The 20709-nt window shown below is 38.8% G+C and overlaps 1 protein-coding gene across 1 annotated transcript; it reads left to right on the plus strand.

The window, feature by feature from the left end:
* The first annotated feature begins 1453 nt into the window (after window positions 1–1453).
* Window positions 1454–20285, plus strand: smpd5 (sphingomyelin phosphodiesterase 5). The gene is made up of 8 exons (XM_017684147.2): window positions 1454–1759; window positions 6663–7854; window positions 10537–10612; window positions 11515–11655; window positions 13149–13238; window positions 16533–16596; window positions 18879–19038; window positions 19806–20285. Exons 2-8 carry the CDS (start codon window positions 6745–6747, stop codon window positions 19890–19892), a joined length of 1728 nt encoding a protein of 575 aa, XP_017539636.1. The 5' UTR covers window positions 1454–1759; window positions 6663–6744; the 3' UTR covers window positions 19893–20285.
* Window positions 20286–20709: the final 424 nt, after the last annotated feature.

The following is a 20709-nucleotide window of genomic DNA, read 5'->3' on the forward strand; positions in this document are numbered from 1 at the left end:
GGCCATGCATTAACATCTTGTTCCCATGCCTTACTAAGTCATGGCCACTACTTAATTATCTTGTTCCGGTGCCTTACAAAGTCATGGCCACTACTTAATTATCTTGTTCCGGTGCCTTACTAAGTCGTGGCCATGCATTATTTTTATTCATACAGGACGTCATTAGCAGGGTTACGTACAAAACAGTAAAACAGAGCTAATCATACAAAAACAGCTTCCCCAAAAGACAGTAAATGGGAGAAGGTGAGGAGTTTCAGCAAGACAGTTTCATACATGACTCTGTTTCATACATTATTTCAGTGCTTCAGTGAATCTGGTAGACCCTACTGGTCAGTAATCCTTTTAGCTTCTGTCTTGTTTCATGGTCAGCCCATGGACAGCAGAATAGCAGACCAGTTAATGGGGCACTCTGACTAAAAATGAAAAACATTACTACATGTGTTGTAAACATGCCTACCCACCACCTACAGTGGGGCCACAGTTTGTCTCCTGGGTGAGGTTTTCTGGTTTAAATACAAGGAAAACACCCTTCCGATGATGCATCTTGAAGGTGGGAGGAATTTTTGAAAAACTCAAAGCGCTCTATGGCGCACACTTCAGAGCGGGATTGTTTTTTATAGCTGGCTAAAACAGAAGGAAGCCTGTTATTACTACTAAAGCTTAGTTATTAACATTTTACGAACGACTTCAATAATGTAGCATTTTGGAGAGCTTATTTAAAGGCCAACTCAATTTTTCACATTTTCTGCATAACTAAACGGTTCAGTCGTGTCAGTCAGTCATTCAGTGGTTCGGTGGTGACAGGAACCAAACATCCACCTCTGAAAGCTCCCTCATAGAAAGTTATTACATGAGATGGTTATGAACTCACTGCCTGGTGTCTGAGACATTGTTTTATGGTAGTTTTGTGAGAGGTAGGCCTAAAACACTTTACTCAGTTTGTGTTAATATATCCATGGTGGAGGCGCACATGAATGGTGTTCTATGGCAAAATAGTCCCTAAAGAGAAGTTATTTCTTCAGATTTTCCACTATTTTTAATCATCAAAGTTCCATATAAACTCAGAAGACCTGTGTAGGTTCACTGGTGGTTTTGGATAGTAAATAAAATGACTATATTTGTGTTGTAGCCATGTTGACCCCTGGTTCCTATCACCACCACTGTAAAGACACCTGAACCATTTCACACCAAACCACTCTGAATCTCTCTGTCTACATCTTAAGGACTGAATTATACAGAAATTACACAGAAACTATACGGAAAACTCAATTTAACTTCGTTTTTAATCGTGCTGCAATGATCAACGTGGCGCGTTTTTTTCCAAGCTGTGAGGGCAAAAGTGTGTCAGATTAGCACAGCTAGCCTAGTTTCACCCCAGAAAGCAGCGAGAGCGCGCAGAGGCTCCAATCGGGTACGCGCATGACCTAATAGTGCTGCTAACGTGAGAGAGAGGGAGAGAGGGAGCGCGCTAAAGAAGCAGAGAGAGCGAGAGAGAAGATAGGGAGGTAAAACGAGAGAGAGACAGAGAGGAAGAGGGAAACGGAGAGAGAGGGCGAGACACTTTAATTCGAGCGAGAGAGAAAGCGAGCGCACCCCCAGCTCTCGTAGCTCGTATATTTGCTGATAATTGAAATAAACAGGAGATTAAAGCGGTTATTAAGCTGAGTTTGCACACAGTAGGTCTTAAATATTAGCAGAATCTAGCTTGTAGAGCAGAAATGAAGCTCGGAGTACATGAAACCAGGCTTCTTCAGTAAAGGTAAGTCCGTAAGTCCACTGTGGTGAAGGTAAAGGTAAAGGTAAACTTCATTAGCCTGCTAGCTAACCTTAGCCACCCTGCTAGTTAGTTAACAAGATATCGGTTTATAACGTGGCGAGAAAAGACTGAAATCGCAGTAACGGCTGTAGAAATGAGCTATTTTAGCTGTTTACTGTGTTTTCCATCCTCGTTCGGAGTTAATCTACTGCTGCCATTCATATTGTGAAGCTGGTGTCAGCTTCTTATTCGAATTTTCCTTTCCACCTTAAATGGTGCAGCACTTATCGGCGCCTTAGCAGCCGGAATGTAACTGCTGCACCATTTAAGGTGGAACGGAAAATTGCAACTTCAGCCTCGTCATGTGTTGCGCTGAGACCACTAACAGTTTAGCCTACGTGTATGAATGTGATTTCACATTTGTCGAGAATATGTCATTTTTTTACGTTTTTAAAAGTAATTTCTGTTCTGTTGGTGACAGCAAACAGCTGGACTGCTTTGCTGTTGTTTACACCTCTTTCTTTAGCTTTAACGTTTTATTTTATGGTCAAAAAAGGAAAGAATAGAGCCCAGCAAGCTTCAGTTCCTATGCAGACAGATGCTGGAATACACCCAGCAGCTTCACAGCATTTCCATAGGGAACCTATTTCTGCTATTTTGAGCATTTTGTTTTATTCCAACATGTCTGTATAGTTTTAGGCTGCCTACCTCCTGGAAACTCAGTAGTTTTCCTTTAGTCGTTAAATGCATTAATTAATGCCATTATGAGATCAGTGCAACAACAGGTGTTGAGAGGAAGTGGCACATTTTCCATTGGGGGAAAAATCCAGTGCGGATACTGTTATTGACAGTTTTGTTATCTTTTGCTTGCTGACTGCAGCTAGGAAAGTTATCCAGATGGCCAGGACTGGATTACTATTTGCTGCGTGTCTCTTCTTGCCCCGTCCTACAAGTGTCTATGTTAATCTCGCCCGGACTGATAGCTTGTGGGTGCTCCAGCTGGCGCGAGGCCTTGTCCAATGTTTTTCTGAACCAAAAGCTTCTTTCCTTCAAAATGAAAGCAGACCTTCTCCTCTTAACCTTTCGCAGCTTATGTGTATGGCATTTACACAACTCATTACACTGTAAGCTTTGAAGCCATCGCTTTAAAAACCTAATTTACACAGCATACCTCAAATTTAATCTCTAAAGGACTTGATTATTTGTTTTCTTGCACTGTATGACACACTGCTATGCAGTAATACTGAGTGATATACCGGTTCATCCAGTATACCAGTTGAAATTCTTGTAAAACTGAGTTGTTATATGCTTGGGGGTGCTGGGTTGGGCAGTAGGACAATATTTTATCATTATTGTGATCAGTTATGTTGTAATATCCTTCTTTGAACAGTACTGCTTAATTATAAACATTAAAAATATAATAAAGCCTGTTTAACTGGATTTAGTGCAGGGCAGCACGCAAAACAGTAAAATAAAATAAAAATCACTGTACTTATAGTGTTTGATATTGTTTTTAACTTTATTTGTGATGCTACTGTCTTGGGTTATTAAACTGTAGAAAAACAAAACATTGTGATATAGTATGCTGCAAATGAGCACACATAACGCAGCACACATATATTGTCACATACACAGCGTGTTATTTTGAATGAAATAGTTTTATGTGGAACTGTTCATAGAGCTGTCTGCAGAAGCTGTGTTTCATGTAGCATAGACTGAGCGTTTTTCTTGCAGTGTGGGTATATAAATCATAGGTTGTGTTCGTACACAATGGACTATTCAAACATACAACGTGAATCACCAAAGAACAAGATTTATAGCTAATCACAAATACAAAATATACACACATAAATATACATATTTACACATATACATTCACCGGCCACTTTATTAGGTATATCTTGCTAGTAAAAGGTTGGACCCGCTTTTGCCTTCAGAACTGCCATAACTCTTCGTGGCATACTTTAAACAAGGTGTTGGAAAAATTCCTCAGAGATTTTGGTTGGTTATTTGAGTTCCTGTTGCCTTTCTATCATCTGGAACCAGTCTGGCCGTTCTCCTCTGACCTCTCACATCAACAAGACATTTTCATCCACACAGCTGCCGCTCACTGGATATTTTCTCTTTTTCTGACCATTCTTTGTAAACCCTAGAGATGGTTGTGCGTGAAAATCCCAGTAGATCAGCAGTTTCTGAAATACTCAGATCAGCCCGTCTGGCACCAACAACCATGCCACGTTCAAAGTCACTTAAATCACCTTTCTTCCCCATTCTGATGCTCAGTTTGCACCTCAGCAAGCTGTCTTGACCACCTCTACATGCCTAAATGCATTGAGCTGCGGCCATGTGATTGGCTGATTAGCTTTTTGTGTTAACAAGCAACTGAACTGTACCTAATAAAGTGGCTGGTGAGTGTATATCGCTGTTGTCAGAGCAAAACTTCATATCTCTGTTTTTGTTGTTTTTCAGTTTTTGACATAATTTGAAAATGTTGCCCTTAACATTGTGTGTAAATTTTATTAAGAATAGACCAAAAATGATGGCCCAAAATGACTCTGTTGCCATTGACATACATTAAAGTAAAGTAAAGTAGGTTTTTCCTTCTCTTGTAAAGTTACCATTTTGGAGATACAAGCTTTTCTTCAGACAGCAACGATATAAATATACAATATCTCACAGAAGTGAGTACACCCCTCACATTTATGCAGATATTTTATCATATATTTTCATGGGAAGACACTATAGAAATGAAGCTTGGATATAACTTAAAGTAGTCAGTGTCCAGCTTGTATAGCAGTATAGATTTACTGTCCTCTGAATATAACACACCGCCATTACTGTCTACTTAGCTGGCAACACAAGTGAGTCCACCTCACCGTGAACATGTCCAGGCAGTTGTCATCTTGGAGGTGTGTTAAGGGTTGTTATCAGTATTCAGTTTCCGAAGGGAGGGGATCATGCTCTGCTTCAGAATGTCACAGTACATGTTGGAATTCATGTTTCCCTCAATGAACCACAGCTTTTCAACACTCATGCAGCTCCAGATCCCACAATCTTATCCAGTTATTCCACAATGCTTGATTATAGGCAAAACAGTTGTCTTTGTACCCCGCACCAGGGTGCCACCACACATGTTGGACACCATCTGAGCCAAACAAGTTTATCTTGGTCTCATCAGTCCACAGGACAAGGTTCATGTAATCCATGTTCTCGGACTGCTTGTCTTCAGCAAACTGTTTGCAGGCTTTCTTGTGCATCAGCTTCAGAAGAGGCTTCCTTCTGGGACGATGGCCATGCAGACCGAGTTGATGCATTGTGTGGCATATTGTCTGACCACTGACAGACTGACCTCCCACTTCTTCAACCTCTGCAGCAATGCTGGCAGCACTCATTTGAAGCAAACCTCTGGATATGACGCTGAACACGTGACTCAATTTCTTTGCCCGAGCCTGGCGAGGCCTGTTCTGAGTGGAACCTGTCTCGGAAAACTGGTCTATGACCACGGCCACCGCGCTGTAGCTCAGTTTCAGGGTGTTAACAATCTTCTTATAGCCTAGGCCATCTTTGTAGAGAGCAACAATTCTATTTCTCACATCCTCAGAGAGTTCTATGCCATGAGGTGCCATGTTGAATATCCAGTGGCCAGTATGAGAGAATAGTATCCAAAACACCAAATGTAACAGCCCTGCTCCCCATTTACACTTGGAACCTTGTAACTCATAACAATTCACATGACACCAGGGAGGGACAACGACACAATTGGGTGCGATTGGGCACAATTTGGACATGTTCACTGTAAGGTGGACTCACTTGTGCTGCCAGCTATTTAGACATTAATGGCTGTGTGTTGAGTTCTTTTCAGAGGACAGTAAATCTGCACTGCTATACAAGCTGTACACTGACTTCTTTAAGTTATATCCAAGTTTAATTTCTATAAATTTGTTGTCCCATGAAAAGATATAATAAAATATTTGCAGAGATGTGAGGGGTGTACTCACTTTTGTGAGATACTGTGTGTGTGTGTGTGTGTGTGTGTGTGTGTGTGTGTGTGTATATATATATATATATATATATATATATATATATATACACACACACACAGTATATGTATATACACATAGAGAAATGCACTATTCAGTGATGTATACCAAAACCTGCAGCAATTATAATTATATTGGGATATACACTATATCGTAGTATAAATTTAATATAAATAGCCATATTGCTCGCTGTTGCTATGCACATTTGTCCTGTGTGCATTTTGTCCCTTTTTGTAGGTAACAGTATGATCATGCAGCATTAGAAACTAATGAGAAAGTATTTTAGAGATAACACAGTGCTATTAAGTGGGATATAAGCTTATATTACCTTTTAGCTACATTAGCCTCACTGCATGCTCCTTTACCGACTGGTCATAGTTGGGCCTATTTAATTGGATTTAGTACAGTTCAGATTGTGAAAGCTGATTAAATCGACTGTACACAGCTTTTGACAGCACTTGATAGCAAGTGTGGCTCTACAGGGCTTTCATATATGTACCAACTTATCAAACCACAGAAAAACTGAAATATTATGGTATGTACAGTGTATCACAAAAGTGAGTACACCCCTCACATTTCTGCAGATATTTAAGTATATCTTTTCATATAAAACACTGACAAAATGACACTTTGACACAATGAAAAGTAGTCTGTGTGCAGCTTATATAACAGTGTAAACTTATTCTTCCCTCCTTCCCCCATGAAAAGACATACTTAAATATCTGCAGAAATGTGAGGGGTGTACTCACTTTTGTGATACACTGTATTATATATCATGAAAATTTCTCTCAAGTATGGCAAGATATTTGTGCTGTATCGTCCAGTCCTAGTCTGTGTTATAGACAAACACTTTTTGCACTTTGCAGGGTCATTGTTCGTCCACAGAACTTGCCATGGGGGATAGGAAATGAGCAGACTCTTTCACTGCGGCGTCTCTTTGCTGGAGGAATGTCTCTGAGAGAATCCCCTTTCCCGAATGGCTTTGCAGAGTCTCTCCACACTGTGGGATGGGGCCTCGTCTTCCCCTGCTTCTGGTTCCTGGACCGGCTCATTGCCGTGTGCATTTCCACCAGCCTGGAACGTCGTAGGAGACGAGAGGAAGAATGCTACCTCCATCCACTCCAGGTGTTTTTCGGCTTCATCCTTTTTCTCTTCCTCTTCCTCATTTCTACACCTTTTGCCTTCCTGGGGTTCCTGCTTTGGGCTCCACTTCAGCTCACACGGCGGCCTTTCTCTTACCGCCACCAGGTGGCGACTGTCGAAATGGAAAATCGAAATGTGGGCTGGGAGGAGGCTGGTAGGGTAACTTTTGGGTTTGTCACTGCCAATCTGTGCCTACTGCCGGACGGATTGGCGCGTTTTAACAATCTAGGGCATTCCCAGAACCGGGCTCTGGCCATTGGCCAGAGCATCGTCCAGGGTGTTAGTCGACCCCACATACGCATTTTGATTGATTCACCCAGCAGCTCTGGAACCCTCAGCCCTTCAATCAGCCTCCTTCCTCAGTCCGCATCCACTTCATATGGTGCCACGGATGCTCAGGTACAACCAGGTAGGGTCGAACAGAGTGCAGACACAGTTTTGGATGGAGAGATTCCCAAAACGTCTACTGGGGACGCCAGTGTCAATGTGGCCAGTGACCATATGAACCAGCAGCAGCCCGTATTGTGGAACTGCAACCAGAACTCCAACCAGCAGGGCAGCCGAGGGCGCAGGAACCCCCCGAGGGCCTTACGGATGCTGGGCAAGGCTGGAGATGCGCCGTTGGAGTTGTCCACGCTGTTTCCAGCCAACGTGGACATAGTGTGCCTAGAAGAAGTGTTCGATAAAAGGGCGGCCAAAAAGCTAACTGAGGCTTTAGGGTCGGTCTTCAGCCATATTTTGTATGACATCGGGGACTACGCCTGCCAGCCCTGCGGGACCTGCTCCTCCTTTAAGTTCTTCAACAGCGGCCTTTTCCTGGCCAGCCGTTTCCCTGTGATGGAGGCGCAGTATCACTGCTTTCCCAATGGCAGAGGAGAGGACGCACTGGCCTCCAAAGGGCTGCTCTGCGTTAAGGTAAAGTTCTGGGTAAACTCACTGCATAATTAACTGGTAAAGATGTAAACAAAGTCATTCAGAGTCGTGTGGTGTGAAACACTCCATTCTAGAGAAACTTACAGTCAGAATTGTTCACAGTGGTGGTGATAGGAACCAGATGTCCACCTCTAAAAGCTCCCTCACTGAAAGCTATTACATGAAATGGTTCTGAATACACTGATGCGTTTTGTGATGCTTTTGAGAATCTTTTGGCCTAAAATGTCCTGTGTAAAATCCATTTAGGGTGGTACATACAAGGCAGAATAGCGCAGGGGATGAACATAATCATCAGATTTTTCCTTCAAACACACAATCAGCAGTTGGCCTATTTATTATTTTGATTTTCTATAATCGGTGCTGCAGTTTTTTAGGTAAATAAGCTGAGGCAGGTCACTGCACTGCTGCTACACCTGCACCAAAGTGTCCCAATTATACTCGACTCTTTGTGTTGAATAGCTGTCACCTAATACATTGTTTTGGATAAAATAAATAAATAAAGGCCTGGCTCCCATGTGGCACAACCATCTAAGCGCAGGCCCTATTATCAGGAGATCAAGTGGATAGCTGGATAGCTGGTGATGCTACAGCCGTCCGTGGCCAGGAGTCCAAGAGAGCACAGTTGTCCTTGCTCTCCCATTGGGTAGATTGGCCTCCCAACTCCCCCATCAATCGGCACGATGCTTGCCAGCGCAGGCCTCGGTTAGCTGATGTAACAGAACCGGCGGTTAACCTCTTCCTCTGAGTGCATTCAGCATTCATGTTGTGTTAGCAGTACAGCTGAGAGATTAATCAATTCTTCACATCAAAATTGCAATTTACCAGAGTACATTTTTCAAATTGCAGGAGCTGCAGGTTATTTTAGCAAATTAATTAGCAAAAAACTAGCAAAAAAATAGTTTTAAGTTTTAAATGGGGAAATTTAATCTAGACCAAGCCAAGCTAATATCAGTCAGAGGTGACCACACAACTGGATGTCTCACACATACATTCAGAGGTATAACGTCAAGTCAAAGAAGGTGGATATATAAAAGGAAAAGCCTAAACTTCATTTGATTAAAAATAATCGCAATTTAAATTGTAGTTGCAGTGTTAGTCAGAAAGATTGCAATTAGATCCACAAATGTTCCCCAAATCATTCAGCCCTAGTTAGCAGCAGTTTGAAAAGATGTGGTGGTGCTCTACAGCCTGTGTTTGCCTTCACCCTGCTAGCACTGATTGTGTCGTCTGATTAGGGGAGTCCTAACTCGTGGGTGGAATTGGATACAACTAAATTGGGGAGAAAATTTGGTCCCACAATTAAGTGTCTCTAATAACTGTATAATTACAAATGAACAACATATGTAACAACATAGTAATTACTGAACATTTTGTCAGTGTTACAGATGGGTTACATTAGTACAGTCTATGTAATTACACATGTGTATTAACTTTAGTTTTGCCTAATGTAATTACACAAGTGTACCTTCTACAGAGGACCTTTCCTGTAGTGCAGTGTTAAAGTTACACTTTAAAATAAGTGGACAGTTCCTGTGTAGTTGGTATGTAGGTACTGTGTAATAATGGAGGAATAATATATAGGGGATGTCTGCTGTCCTGTCACATTACAGTATGGTTTAAAGCTGAAACTGGTTACAGTGTTTCAACACTAGCAACATAAACACTAGCTAAATGTTAGGAAAGCTGGCAGATACAGTGTAAGTAATGTCTTAATCTACGTTGATACAAACTTCCTTTACTGCTGGAAGAAAAAAATTCTGAAAAAAAAAACTGCTGTTCCAGTTTGATTACAATGTAATTACATTTGTAATTACCATTGTGTAATTACATGAGAGAGAATAGGCTGTTACTGTTAAGATACACTTGTAATTACATAAGCTGCACTTCTGTCATCCATCTGTACCAGCGACTAAATCATTAGTAGTTACAGTGTTGTTACATATGTTGTTCACATGTAACTACACAGTTATTAGAGACATTTAATATAATGTGGGACCGAAATTTTCTTATGAGCCAAAATAAAGAGCTCAGAAAAATTTATCAAAAAGCAGCCATTTGCAAATTTTAAAATGACATAAAAAATCTGTGGTTTTGTGTAAGGCAAGGCTATTTAGACAGCACCTTTCATACACAGTTGTCATTTAAAGTGATTTACAAATGAGAAAATATAGAGTCAGAAAAAAACATGATTAAAACTAGAAAATTATTAAATTAAATGTCAAATTAGAAATTAAATTAGGACAGTTAAAAATTTGAAAAATAATAATAAAGGTAAATAAAGTAAATGGTAAGTAAAAAATGGTTTATGCGCATTTTGCAGCCTCTGGTTCCCATCACCACCACTGTAAATAAATCTGAACCAGTAAACAAACCACTCTGAGATACTTTGTTTACATCTCAATAGCTCTATTTTGCAGAAATCGTCCAGTAGAACCAACCCTAAACTGTTCTTCTATTGGACTGTGACTTTTAATTGTGCCAGTTAGTTTTATCAGGTGTGTTTGAGCAGGGAAAACTCTGAAATGTGCAGGACATTGCTGATCCAACACACCATAAACATCTATTTAATGCCATCTAATTAATAACCACCTGAGTTTCAGTACTAGGTATTTCAAAACCAAAAGTCTCTTCACTGTGGTTTTAAAATCATGTTTTCTTCACCAGCTGCAAATAGGGTTACAGAAGGGAGAGAAGAAGATGGTCGGATTTTTTAACTGCACTCATCTTCACGCTTTAGAACGTAAGCAGTGTTTTATATTGTTCTCAAATAAACATGAAAAGCTTGGTTCTTTTGCACGAGTATGGCTTTACTTGTTTTTTTGTTTTCTGGGGTTTGTCTTTGGGGGTTTGAGGAGCTTCTTTTCTCTAAAGACTGTAAGTATTTATACAACATTTAGTTCCAGCCATGCAAGCTGATTGGTTGAGAAGCGTTCTAACTGTGCTGTTATTTTACCATAACATCATAGACTTTTCACAAACACTGCATCACTCTGCTGAGATGCCGTTGCTAAGCAACGACTCTGACAGCTGTAGGATACGCTGAAGCCATTTGAACGTTTTTACTTCTTACTTTGCCACAAACAGAAAGTGGGCACTTTTAAGATCACATTTCACCGACAGCCGATTTGGTCAGACTCTGAAGATGAGACTACACTAAATTCCCAAACTGTCATCACCATTGAGCAGCTTTTCAGTCAGCAGCTGAGACAGAAAAACAGTTAAACATCCCGGAATAAGCCAGAAATTAACCCAATACCATTCACCAAGCATGCCGTCTGATCTTTAGAGTCTGACCAAATCAGACTGAGCCATAAAACTGGAGAACAAACTGCCGGCTGTGCAGCAAGTGGGCAGAGTTCATTACTCTGATGTAGCAATAAGCTGCTTGTTAAGGAACTGTAATTTGGCGGAAGGAACTGAACATTAAAACATATTAAATGCCGCGTTCACCGCCCAGTTTATTAATTTCTTACTTTTATTTATTTAACTGTTGTATAAAATCAACAGAACACTTGAGGAGTGTGTTATTGCCAATAACGTCACAGCTGTGATGATCTACGGTGACCAAATTACAGCCGTAAAACACTCCCTCTCATGTTCTGTTGCTTAATTATTTGCTTTTGTTTTTGTTTGGTTGATTAGGGGACGGAGTGATTCGCTGCGAGCAGCTGGACATGGTCACCCAGTGGATCAGTGAATTCCAAACGATGACCCAGCAGCAGGACGAGATAGTGGTGTTCGATGTGCTCTGTGGGGACTTCAACTTTGACAACTGCTCTCCAGGTGTGTCCCACAGAAAAAAAAAGAGTCTTATTATTTATTTATATTTATTATTATTATTATCTGTGGGCCAGGTATAGGCCTGTAGCACAATCCTATCCGGCCCGCAAAGTTCTTTTCTGTTAATATTAGCCCCTTTTGCAGTGTGCTGCACAACAGTCCCCAGCACGCACTGCAACAGGAAGTGTGCTCCAACCCTAATTGAAAAAACACCTAGTTTGCAAAAAGTGAACGATGGGGATTTCAAGACAGGTGGAGTTCGAATACCTGTTTACTTCCAGTATCTGACTTGGGTGCAGAGATGGTCTGGCCGTAATGAAAGAATACCACATTAATTGCCATTAAGAAACAAAACACCAGAGAGTTGGATGGACAACAGAGGCAACAGAACAGTGGCAGTGATTAAGAAGGGCGTTCCCTGGCCCACAAAGTTTTTGAGATTTTTTTATCATGGGCCTATCATCGTTTGAGTTTGACACCCCTGCTTTAGAGACTGATTCTGTGCATCACATTTGATTCTGTTGCTATGATTCAGAATTATTTTGAATCTTTTTTATCTCTTATCCTCAAGGGTATATTTTGGTTTGTCCATCTGAATTTACGTGACCAAATCGTAAGGCAAATTGTTCAGTAACTGCATGAAATAAGTGTAAATTTAGATTTTATTAATTTATTTATTTTGTAAAAGCCCTCAACTTAACAGAAAATGTGTTTTATGATCACACATATTGCTATATGCTTACAATTTACTGCTGAAAGCCAAAAACCTTTGATGCTCTTTGTATTTTTTTATAAAAAATAATGTTTACAGAGCAGATCACTGAAGATGCCACCTGTTTATAGATTATAGCCCAGAATATGTGGAAAAATGGGTCGACTTTTAGTAGGAAAGAAAAGATTGTGAGTTCAGTTTCTTTTATTATAAGGGTTTAAAATTATATCACCCATCTATTTGACTGGAAAGAAGACAGTTACAGCCTCATATGACACCCACCTTTTGAATGTAGCTTATGAAATATGAAAGTTATGAAAAATATGACAAAGTGCATTTTGGAACCACCAGTCTCAAGGAGTTGAAGAGGTTAATTCTGTGGAACCACCGGTGGATCCAAAACGCACTTCGTCATATTCTTTACTTCATAACTTTCATATTTCACTTTCAGCACTGCTGTGTCTGATCCACTCACACCAGCATAACACACACTGACACACCACCACCATGTCAGTGTTACTGCGGTGCTGAGAATGATCCACCACCCAAATAGTACCTGCTCTGTGGTGGTCCAGCGGGGGTCCTGACCACTGAAGAACAGGGTAAAAGGGTGCCAATAGTATCAGAGAAAGTATCAGAGAAACAGATGGACTACAGTCTGTAACTACAAAGTGCACCTATATAGTAAGTGGAAGTGTAGAAACAAGGAGGTGGTCAGAATGTTATGCCTGATCGGTGTAGATGTTGTATGTGATTCATTCTGTGTCTTGTCTTGTGTGTGTAGATGACAGACTGGAGCAGAATCACAGTCTATTTAATGACTACAGAGATCCCTGCAGAGCTGGACCTGGAAAAGAGAAGCCTTGGGTTATAGGTATCAGCATTTACTCACACTAATCACAATGGAGGAATAGAGATGCACTTTCAACCCTTTTGTTGTTTGTTGAGGTTGTCTTTGAGGTTGTCTTTACCTCCTAGTTGTTTAGGTGTCAAAGATAAGATTTCAAACCTTGGGTGTGAAGAAAAGAGATTTGAAATGGAAAATCCCACCAACCGTCTACAGTACAGCTGTGTTGATTTACATGAGTCAATCTGGTTTAAACAAAGAAAGAAAAACATCTAAAAATCAATACAGTCATCCCTAATCGATGCTCTCGAAAGCCTGGTGCTTAAAAGACAGTGCTTAAAGCTTACAGTTGCACTATATAAGACTGTTAATAACCCATGTAACACAGTGTTGTTCTGCATGTGGCTTGCATTTACAAATTTCCACCAGAGAGGTCTCAAAATCCCCAAGACTTACACAGTGTAGCTTTAGGATACAACTCATAATATTGTTTATTACAGAGAGAGATGTCAGACAGAAATGTCTTTTTCAGTCTGCTTTCATTCATTTTGCCTGATCTGTGGTCATGTATTAGTTAGCTGTGCTACAAATCAAAGAAAGGCAAAATGAATGTTAGTGCACTGCTCTGTTAGGCTCTAAATGAATCCCTGTTGAAGCAGGTTTACACTATCTGAAAATCATCACAACAAAAAACACAAAGCATCCTTTGATTGCAAGTTATAGTTGGTGATCGTTTGAACATTTAATGTGATGGCTCCATGGCAACTGCTTTACATTACAGGCCTCTTTGCTCAGTTCAGATTTTTTTGTCTGGTCTGATCTTTCTGATCTAAATGGATGGTTCTGATATATGTATATAGATCTGTCAGTGAATGTGTTTACATGCACTTAATAATCCGATAAATACAGAAAATCAGATTTTGTCAGTAATCCGATCAATGCGTTTAAATGCACTTGGGTAATTAGATAATGGGGAAACTCTGATTCTACATGAGTCAGACAGTAATCAGACTTCTTCTTTACAACCAGCCAATAAACTCACAGAAGACGTGACATAAGCACACTGTAAAAAGCTAACTTCATTCCGCATTTTTTTTTTTTTACATCGAGTCATTTTACCTGAAAATATGAACATACATCATCTAGAAGATGAAGAACTTTCAAATCCTTCATTTAGTCAAGCGTATAGTCAATTTCAGGATTGCTTTGAAAGTGTTTTGCTGCCATCTCACAAAATGAGATCCTTGTAAGAGTTTAATTCACTGAGAAATCTGATTACTGAGCTAAAAACCAGCCTCTTTATTGAATTTCACACAACCATATGAATATATAACTACAGGAATCTGATTCTGATCAGATTATTGACTGCACTCATTAATGTGAATGAACCTGCGTTCTGAAATGACCTGCATGCGTACATACTAATCAATAATGTCACATGAAGGAATGATCTGTGTGCTTATGAACAACCAAAAAACCACAATAAAGTGGCCCAAATCCGATCTTTTTCCTCATATGTGACACAGATGTGTGTCTTTGTGAACAGGTAAACACACTGAATCTGACATTTTCAATTCCGATTTGAGAGGCTTTCATATGTGGTACTGAAGTCCAATATTTATCTGATATGCTGCGATGCAACGCTGAACAGCCAGATTGCAATTCATGCAACTTTTATGTCAATTCTACTCGACATTTGTCACAATTTCGTGCTGCTGAGACTCCAGAACCCTCCGTGTTCGAAGAGATTTGTAAAGAAATGTCCAAATGGGCCCATAAGAGAACCAGGCTGCAGTGTCAAAGAACAATTTAAAGTCTGAGGACACGAACCAAAGAAGTGACTGCACCCTTTTACGGCTCGAACACATTCGGGATGATGAGCCCAGCTGTCACAGATGCTGGTGAAGATGAAGCTGATCCTCTGGGAGTGACTGGCGTTCATTGGCAGTTGTGATTGTTTACCTCTAGATGAGCTGCGTGAAGCAGCGTGAAGCATCATTTGAAAAGATCTTCAGTCTGGTAATGTGAATGCAGTTTCCGCAACCAAAGACAGCCTGCAATAAAGTTCTGGCAGTTTCAGAAATTTTGCTCCAGTGTAATTGCTGCTACAACACACCTAAAAACATCCACTAAGAAACAGCATGAAATGACGTGTGAGAGGGAGAGAGAGATTAAATTAAAGTAAAAACTTTATTCCTTGTAAGTTTAAGAATATAAGCTTACATTATTAGTCTGGCCCTCAGTTCACATACAGACTGACCTGCAATGAAATAGCAGAGCTCGCTGATGCATGGAGGACAGAGAAATTAGCCTGCTGACCCCAAGTTTACGTTGGAGAATGTGCATTACATTTAGCTCCCCTGGCCTCTCAAAAAGAGCAGAGAACAGCTCTGTCTCAATTTAATTCTTCATTTAATATGTATTTTTTTCCAGACTGTGGATCATCATAGTTATGTCCAGGGTTTTTTTTTTTGCATTGCTCTATTTTTCTTGCATACACTCTTAAAAAAGAGGGTTCTTTGGTAAAGAAATGGTTCTATATAGATATAAGATATTCAATTGAATATAGGCTGAAAAGGATTTGCAAATCATCGTATTCTGTTTTTATTTATGTTTTACACAACGTCCCAACTTCATTGGAATTGGGGGTGTAAATGGCTCTTTGCGTCATGAAATGGTTCTTTGTATTCGTGGAAAATGTGCATGAATGTGCTATAAATGGTTCTACATAGCACCCAAAAGGGTTCCTCTATTGTTACAAGCTTAACATCATAACAATAGAAGAACCCATTTAGATGCTATATGGAACCATTTTTCAAAAGGCTTTCATACAGAATCATCTACAGCACGTTCTCCATCAGTCTGAGGAACCATTTCACCATGCAGAGCACAGTTTAATCATGCAAATGGTTCTTTGAATGTTCATGGTTCTATATAGATAAGTTTTCTTTACTTAAAGAACCATCGTAAACTGTATATTGGTTATATTAGGCAAATAGCAAAAAGATTTCTATGTACTACAAAGCGTTCTTTGGATTGTAACAACAGTTGAACCCTTTTTGGTGCTATCAAGAAACATTTTCAAAAAGGTTCTATATAAGAACCATCTACAGCATATTCTCCATCAGTCTGAGGAATTATTTATAAAGATACATTGTTGTAGTTCTAGTTCATTTTTTTTTTTTTTTTTAGCCACAACTTTGTATCATTTTTACAGTTTTATGCCAAAATGTTTGGATTCACTCTTATTTACTACACTTAAAACTTTGATTCTGAGCTTCTGGACAGTGTAAGTTATTCTTCCTCCTCTCCAACCTGCAGGCACCCTGCTGCAGCAGCCAACCCTGTACGACGAGAATGTGAAAACTCCAGATAATCTGCAGAGGTAACACTGAGCAACGTGTTCCACCACATTCTTCACCTTTTCACAGATCACGCTGAAAACCTGCTATAGCTTTCTGTCTTTCCAGTAGGAATGAGGGGTGGGAGGGATGGCGGTATGACAGTGATGAGCACCTGAGCACAAACAGTTTAACTGACTCTCAAACATCAACTCAACAAAAGGCTGTTTTACACTAAACTGCACCGCTGGGTGCTGCTTGAAGTCGTTCCTGCGTTAATCAGTGTGGTGTTTACTTTTCGAGGGTTTCTATTTTTACTCTTTTTTTTCACTCTGTTGGACAAAACAGGTTTATCGTAACTGTTGAGAACCACAGAGAAGAATGAATCGGCTCCAACAGCTAAACTTAACATGATTAACTTAACCTGGCAGGCCTGGAACTGCGAGCTGCCTTTGTTAGATACAGCAGTGAAATATTATTTTGCGAACTACATGCTGCAAAATGGAGTTGAGGATCAATTGAGGAACAAACATGAGGAGGAGCACAGCACACAGATATGCTTCAAAAACGATAACCTAGCAAGTGAAAAGACCTATAATGAAGTCAGTATTTCCAAAATTTCTCATTATAAGATTGTCATAAGAATATTTAAGGTTATTTGATTTATTTCCGGACATTTTTACTTGTTTTAAGTCATTTTATCTTATCAAAGTAGCAGATAATTTCACTTCTTTAAGCATTCAAATTTAATCTTTCTATATAAACAAGTTTGATATGGTAAAGTAAAATGACAAATAAAAAGACATAAAATGGCTTAAAACCAGTAAAAGTGTATGGAAACAGTTTGAACAAGCTTAATATTTTTACAACAATCTCATAATAAGAGATATCAGCTATATTGCCGACGTTTAAGATGTCTTTGCTTGCTAACATGATTTTTTTAGACTAATAATGGCAACAGTAGTAGTAATAACAATAATAATAATAATTATTATTATTATTCAAGAGTTGTTTTGTTATTATTATTGTTACCACTATAAATTCTTTTGCTTTTTTGTGACATTGTGATATCACAATGTTATTTTGTGAGTAATAGAAAATACTGTGATATAAATTTGAGTCCTTCCTTAGTAGGAACACAATACATCTTTCTTTTGCTAAGAGAAATGTCCAGGGTTCATTCAGATGGATTTGTATCTCATGGATTTTGTGCAGTTTGTTTTTGTGCAGATGTGATTAGTCTCTGCAGTACTGATGCCACACAAAGCTGCACTGTGCACAAGAGCCCTTTAACCAATCACAGTCTTATTTACTGTATGCTGTGAATGTCCTGACCAGTCACAGCTCCAGATGACTTATTGTGGGTTTTGGATGAATCAGAGTATGTAATCCAACAAAAATAAACTATTTTGGTCAGTATGTCACATACTGATTTACAGATGTGCTTTTCATGTATTGGGCAGTTCTCATGAGACTGCATTGAAATATGCCCATAAATTTTTGAGTGCCATCAGCATCACTCATATAAAAAATATTCCTATAGTTTAGTAAATATAGTTAGTTTAGTAAATCTGTTGTACAAACAAAAGTTTACAATTTGAAGAGTATAATTTTCTATTTTTCACCTTTTTTGGTATTTTAACCTAATTTTCAGAATATCTAGAAACCAATTTAAAATCAATTAAATTAAAATTTTATTTCAAATTCAAGTCAGTTCAAATCAGCCTCAATGTTTCTAAAATTTAAAGTTTTTATCATTATATTTTTTTCGTCTTTTGTCTGTATAGTGCAGCCCTACTGAATTAGGGTGATTTTCGTCTGATATTTGTTGCGTTTTTAGTTACGTAGATCACAGGATCTGTGCAGTAACTGAATGACTAAACCACAGATCTACTTCCCTGTTTCACTGTCAACAGGTTACATGATCGTTAGTTCTAGATTGTTTACAACATTGATGTGGGAACCAGGTGGAAGGATGTAATTTGACTAAAATTCAAAATGTGCTTTTTCATCGCATTTGTTAACCCATATAATGTGTATATATTTAGAAGCCTAGAGCTGTCATAGCTGTCATTTTTCTATTCATATGATTTACATTATATCACTGTATGTAATTACATAGCTTTGTTATTAATTACATAGTTATGTAAGGAATTATGTTTTCATTTGATTTGCATTCTGTTGACACTTTCCAGGCTGAACTTCTCACTCCTTCTTGTTGTAATGTTAGTTAAAAAAATGAGAATCTGCCCTTTTCACAGAACTTCTCAGTTTGTTTTAATAAGAGCAAAGTCAGAAATAATTCATTCTGTTGTTGTTTCTGCAGGACGTTGGAGGATGAGGAGCTGCGTAAAGTGTATCTGGCCCCCCCAGTATCTCAGGGCAGTGCTCCTCTCGTGTATCCTGACCCTGGAGAGCCATGGGTGGGCCGTCGACTCGACTACCTCCTCTACAGAGAGAGCACCCTTACTGACCATTGCCGGACAGTAAGTTTCCACACAGAGAGTAAACACACGTGTATTTAAACTTGAGTGACTTATTTCTACCAGTACTCATTTAATCATTAAATTTAATATCATATATGGAACCAAACTTCACTCAGTGTTTTAGGTGTAGAAATTTCAGTCTGTCAGCCGTCATGTGCTTCCTTCATGACACTTTTAGCTTACGGTTTTGGTTGTCATGTGATTTGAGGTGTTGTCTTAAAACCATTATGGCAGCCTGTAAAATCTAGTTCAAGGGCTGTTACTCAGTATCTGAATTATTCAGTATTTACTATGAATTGTTCAGTATCTACTATGAATTATTCAATACCTACTAAGAATTATTCAGTAACTAGTTTGAATCATTCAGTATCTACTTTGAATTATTCAGTAACTGCTACGAATTATTTAGTAACTACTTTGAATTATTCAGTGTCTACTTTGAATTATTCAATATCTACTTTGAATTATTCAATATCTACTATGAATTATTCAGTAACTACTTTGAATTAATCAGTATCTACTATGAATTATTCAGTAACTACTTTGTATTATTCAGTATCTACTTTGAATTATTCAGTAACTACTTTGATTTATTCAGGATCTACTATGAATTATTCCATAACTGCTACAATTTTTATCCAATAACTACTGTAGGATGTACTTCATTGACTGAATTATTTATCATTAATTCACAGATGATATTTAGTGCTGGCTAGATTTAGGTAATTTCAAGGAGAGTGTATTTAATGCATTTTTCTGTTCTGTAGGAAGTGGAGGAATTTACGTATGTGACCCAGCTGGCTGGATTAACAGATCACATTCCTGTTGGCCTGAGACTCAACGTCACACTGTAAAACACTGAACACTACAGTTTTCCTGGGGAAAGACTGTTATTGCAGAGACAGCAGGACAAACTGAACACTGAATGCAACTTTTGGGCACAAAATGACTTTTCTGTGGAGAAAAGTGGACCATTAGAAAACTCTAATTGCTAGATTTTTGTAACAGTAATTGATTGACAGGGAATTCAAACCACTTTAATTTAAAACACTTTGAGATTATTATTTTTTTTTCTCATAAAATTTCCATGGTATGGATTCTACAGGATTACTTCGTCTATAATCCATAAACAACAGTTACCAACTGTACCTGAGTTTGTAAATCCTGAAAAGATTTTGTAACATTGATTTTTTTTAATTTCATACCATCACATCAATTATTCTGGTAATGTATTTTAATAAAATGGCGTAGACTTTTCAAATGTGGTGTAATTATTTTTTACTTATTAGTTTTTTTCTCAAATGAATGGTTTCCTCTTCAATACATTCAAATCATATGCAGAAGTGTTTTAGACAATATGTTGAAATACTCACTCATTTAGGATGTGATGTCACTGAACTGCTTAATGCTTACCATTTTGGAGGGCCCTTATCATCAAAAACTGAATTCCCTCACTTTTTTTAAATAAAAGAATGGTGTACTGTATAAATGCTGTAAAATTTCACATCCATGACCCAGTGCAAAATATCCAAATATGGAAATGAAGCTGCAAGATCAAAAGTTTTTGTGATTTTTTTTGTTTACAAAAATTCGTTTACCACGAACTGTTGGCCGAAGCCAACAGTCAACAGCAGCTCATCCTTACCTAACCTTACCCTGCCCAATCACACT

Source organism: Pygocentrus nattereri, chromosome 24 (genome assembly GCF_015220715.1).
Source record: "Pygocentrus nattereri isolate fPygNat1 chromosome 24, fPygNat1.pri, whole genome shotgun sequence".
Lineage (NCBI taxonomy): Eukaryota > Metazoa > Chordata > Actinopteri > Characiformes > Serrasalmidae > Pygocentrus > Pygocentrus nattereri.